This window comes from Pseudorca crassidens, chromosome 2, assembly GCF_039906515.1.
Source record: "Pseudorca crassidens isolate mPseCra1 chromosome 2, mPseCra1.hap1, whole genome shotgun sequence".
Lineage (NCBI taxonomy): Eukaryota > Metazoa > Chordata > Mammalia > Artiodactyla > Delphinidae > Pseudorca > Pseudorca crassidens.
Genome location: NC_090297.1, coordinates 78,188,310 through 78,193,429, shown reverse-complemented (window position 1 = coordinate 78,193,429; position 5,120 = coordinate 78,188,310). Strand labels below are relative to the sequence as shown.

Below are 5,120 nucleotides of genomic sequence, written 5' to 3'. Positions count from 1 at the left end.
CAAAGCAACTCAAGCACTGTTTAATGCCTAAAATAGCTACTTCAGCAACCATGGAAGGATAATAGGTTAATGTTCGTAATCCAAGAGATTTAGTATGGATCCACAATAAAGGTCCATCCTGCCATAATACAGCAGTAGGAAATCCAAAAGTTGGCAAAACACATAACCAAAGGGGAAGGGATGAATCAAATCTAATCAATTGTGCAGCACTCATTGCTTTTTCCACTTTGGATAAGGCCGTAATAGCTTCTGGTGTTAAACTTCGGGGAGAAAAAAGATCGGAATCTCCTTCTAAAATACGAAATAAAGGCATCAAATCATGACGGGTTAATTTTAAATAAGGACGTAACCAGTTTATATCACCTAATAACTTTTGAAAATCATTCAAAGTTCGTAAATGCTCAGTCCTGATTATCAATTTCTGTGGCAAAATTGTATGATTAGTAATCCGCGCTCCCAAAAACTGTGTTACGTCACCCCTCTGAATTTTCTCAGGAGCAAGATATAATCCTTTCTCTTGCAAGCATTGCACTAGCACAGTCAAAGCATATTCCAAGTCTTCCATAATAGGAGCAGCTAGCAATATATCATCCATATAATGAATGATACGTAAAGATGGACACAATTTTCGAAGGGGCTGTAAAGCGGTATCCACATATAACTGACACATAGTAGGGCTATTTGCCATTCCTTGAGGTAACACAATCCACTGGTACCGCTTATCCGGGTATTCATGATTCACCGTTGGCAAAGTAAAAGCAAAACGCTCCCTATCATTTTTATGTAAAGGGATAGAAAAGAAACAATCTTTAATATCTACTACTATAATCGGCCAATCCCTAGGAAGAGTGGACAAAACCGGTAAACCACGCTGAATAGGTCCCATTATTTGCATCTGCTGATTGATGGCGCGCAAATCATGTAGCAATCGCCATTTACCAGATTTTTTCTTAATTACAAAAATAGGGGTATTCCAAGGTGAAGTAGACTCTTCTAAATGTCCCAAATGTATCTGTTCTGTAACCAATTGTGTGGCTGCCAATAACTTTTCTCGGGATAAAGGCCACTGAGGAACCCAAATAGGGTCAAAAGTCATCCAAGTAATAGGAATCATAGACTCAGTGGCCCCTAAGAAAAACCCAAGCCTGCCCGATCTCTTTTTTGAATCAATTCCAAAGGGGATTGTATGCCTTGTAACCGCTGGCCTAGGCCTCTGTCGGGAACATAACCTTGCTTCAGCATTATTCTCTGGGCTGCTTCAGAATAATCATTGGTCAATGCCAACTTCATTTGAGATTGAACATCTCGGCCCCACAAATTAAAAGGCAACCCATCTACTACAAAAGGCTGAAAACAACCACTATGCTTTTCAAATTTCCAAGTCAACAATTTTAAACTAAGATTAGGTGTTTTAGCATATCCCAAACCTTGCAGAGTTTGTGAAGACTGTTGAAGGGGCCATGCTTTTGGCCAATCTTGTTGGGTAATAATACTACGATCAGCTCCAGTATCTATAAGGCCTACAAATCTACGGCCCTCAATCCATAAAGTTATCATTGGCCGATCATCAAGAGACAAAGAAAGAAAAGCTGAATCAATGCCTGATGACCCAAATCCATGAGAGCCCCGTTCAGCGGGCAAAGAGGGATATTTATCATGGCAAGAGGGTAAAATTAAAAGTTGTGCAATACGATCACCAGGGGCAATAACTATTATTCCCCTAGGTGATTGACATAACACCTTTATATTACCTGTATAATCAGAATCAATTACCCCTGGGGAAACTATCAAACCTTTCAAGGTACAGGAAGAACGGCCCAACACTAATCCTACCGTGCCCTTGGGTAATGGTCCATGCATATCTGAATCTATAGGCTGAATGCCCATATTGGTTGTCAATACCATTCGGGAGGTGGCACGGAGGTCCAGCCCTGCGGAGCCTGCCGTGGCTCGCCGCGGGGCTTGGGTGGCTGCAAGTTCACATTCTCGTGGGCCCCAAAAATTTTCGGGCCCTGAGACCGTGGGCCCATTAACCCGTTTTTTGACTGGGCATTTCCAAAGGTTGGTTGAAAGCTCTTGGATTGAGTTAGGGGTAGTAAAGGCTGGCCATTAATATCCTTCACAGATTTGCATTCATTAGCCCAATGCTTCCCTTTCTTGCATCTTGGACATGTCCGAGGAGGGCGTGCCGACTGGGACGTCTTAGGTTTAGCTCCTAACATTCTACATTGTTTCTTTAAATGTCCTGGTTTTCCACAATGGAAACAATTCCCAGATCGCACAGGATCTTGCATACCTTTAGCAGCTGTCATTACCGCAGCGGCAAGCCCTGCATTAGACAAAGGGCCTCCAATCTCCCTACAAGCTTTCATCCACACTTCAATGTCCTTTCCTTTAAAAGGTGTAATGGCTCGGCGGCATTCTTTTGTACATTGTTCATAAACAAGTTGTTTCACTAGAGGCATCGCCTCATCCACATTACCAAAAATTCTTCCCGCCGCTTCCATCATCCGGGCTACAAAATCAGAAAATGGCTCTGTGCCTCCCTGTATTATTTTTGTTAAATTCCCTGACACCTCCCCTTTATTTGGGAGGGCTCGCCATGCACGCATATTAATCTCATTTATTTGATTATAAACTTGTACAGGGAACATAGTCTGATTATTTATCCACTGTCCTTGTCCTAATAACATATCTACATTCCAGGCAGGCTGCCCATTGGCAGCATTTTCCCTCGCTTGACTGTGAGCCAAATCAGAAACAATAGACTTCCAGTCTAAATATTGCCCCATCGTTAAACACGCACGAGCAATATCTTGCCAATCAGTAGGGGTCAAGGCATTTCTCGTAAGCCGCTGCAAAAGCATAATAGTATAATTAGCAGAAATGCCATCTCGTTTGGAAGCTTCTGCAAGATCTCTAATTAATTTATGATCTATCATATCATAATATCGCTGGCGTGTAGCCGGATCTTCAAATACTGGAAACGCATTGGACAAAGAAGAAGAAACTTGAAGCCAAGCCTCGCGGGGAATAAAAGTACATTGCGGGGAAGGAATGGAAGGCGCAGAACGCCTAGGTTGAACAACACTCCTTGAGGCAAAAAATTCCTGAGGTCGAGAAGGGGGCAAAGCCCCAAAAGGGCCATAACGCTCCTCCTCATATTTTGCAGCAGCTTCTGCCAAATCCGCAGCATCGCCGGGATCTAGCTCCTCATCATCTGATAAATACATGGCTTGCAAGCCAGACAATAGCGGATACATTGGTTCTCGCCCAGTCTCTTGGGCGTCTGGTTGTTTAGATTTTAACTTTTTCTTAACCTTATTATCTACTAATTCTTCTTTTGTAGGCCTATCATCTGTAGCCTTATGACTGCCTGCTTCGGAAGCACTATCTTGATATGACCGCAAAACTTGCGTCGCTTGTTTCACTATGTCTGTACACTTTCCCTCCTTAAGACAAGATCGAACTAAATTCCACAAAGGGAAAGTCGCACAGCACAGCTTACCCTCCTCATGAAAACGGTGCAAATCCTTTCCTAATTTCTCCCATGAAGGGATAGTCAAAGTACCCGAAACTCCAAACCATGGCGCTGCTTGATCTATATCATTCAGTAAACGGCCAAGAGTCTTGTGAGATAACATCAACCCCCGATCCCGTAAAAGTGCCTGTATCGGCTCATAAAAATTTGCCGTGGGGTTAACATGAGTATTCCCCATTATGTACTTTTACTTACTTTCACTAAAAGATTTACACCATTACACACACAACAAGACAGTGCAAGGCACAAAAGCTACGTACCAGCAAAATTACCGGTTCACTCCGTGTGTCGAGTTCTGAATCGGTCCTCCATGCAAGGCGCGAAGTTCCCGGGTTTCGGCACCACTTGCAGCGGGCCGTTTCCGACCAGCAGAATAACGAGCCGCCACACGCAAGATTCTTCTCGTATCACACTTTATTGGAGCACAGCTTGGTTGAAGAAAGATGGAAGGAAGACCCTACGCAGCAGAATATGGCAGGCTTTATACTGGCCAGAAGGTCCACACAACAGCCCTGGATTGGTGTGTGTCAGTACATGTGACAATATATTGCTACGCCTACAATCCACGGGATGCACGCGTGGCGCCTTACGCGGCACTCCCGGGTAGTGCAAGCAAGATGCAACAATGTAATTTCGCCTTCCTCTGGACCAAGAATCCAGCTCCTTCCTGGCGGCGTCCCACACTGGGCATACAGTCTTAGTAAAAGTTAGCTACAGCTTTACTCAGTTATAAGGACTTGATCTCTTTCTTCAGGTTTGCTCATTTCTCCTACACTTTGGGAAGAATATTTGCTGGGTAGCTCTGCCACTGTCACCTAATTCTGGTGGTCAGGTTTGGGGTGGAGCACCTCAAGATACACAGAATTAGCCCATCTGACAACCAGAACCCACTACGACCCTGGACCCTTCAGAGAGCACTCATACACCTGAAACCAATACAACACTGTTGACCAACTATATTCCAATATAAAATAAAAATTAATAAAAAAAGAAAAAAATGTTGCCAGAATCAGAAGCATCTTGTAATTCTCCTTTTTATTTCTACTCAGAATAATATTAAGTAAAGAACTTATATCAGAATAAAATCCAACACCATCATGAAAATTATAAGACAAATCTAAGTAAAACCCCTAAGGTTACTGCCTCTTGTACAACATACGTACTTCACAGAGACAAGGGTTTCTTTTCGGTCATAGAGCCATGAAGCTAAATCGAACATGAGAAGATGATAATGATGATGATGACAACAATGATGGTAACAAGTACAATAGTAAAGGAGGTCATATTCATGAAGTCATGTTTGAGCATCTTGAGGTAGATTTCCCACATTATGTCCTACCAGGTCAAACACCCAGGATGCTGTGAGCCAAACTCAGATGTAGACCTGACTGACATAGGGCATGTGCTTTTAAACATGATTGCATTTATTTATTCAATAAATAGTTATCAACCACTGACCATGTGCTGGACACTGTGGAAGGCATTGGGGAAAACAGGAGGAATACTGTGGTTAGTAAAACAGCCATGGTCCCCATGCTCATAAAATTTTTTTAGTTCACAAGTAAGACATCAACAAATT

The 5,120-nt window shown here is 42.8% G+C and overlaps 1 protein-coding gene across 1 annotated transcript; it reads right to left on the bottom strand.

Annotated features, from left to right (window-relative positions):
• Positions 1-1,895: 1,895 nt before the first annotated feature.
• On the bottom strand, positions 1,896-3,719 carry LOC137208963 (endogenous retrovirus group K member 8 Gag polyprotein-like). The gene has a single exon (XM_067709932.1). It carries the CDS (start codon positions 3,717-3,719, stop codon positions 1,896-1,898), a length of 1,824 nt encoding a protein of 607 aa, XP_067566033.1.
• Between the last annotated feature and the right edge of the window lie 1,401 nt (positions 3,720-5,120).

What these genes read in the sequence shown, in the direction of transcription:
- LOC137208963 (XM_067709932.1), bottom strand. Translation starts at nt 3,719, where the DNA reads ATGGGGAATACTCATGTTAACCCCACGGCAAATTTTTATGAGCCGATA.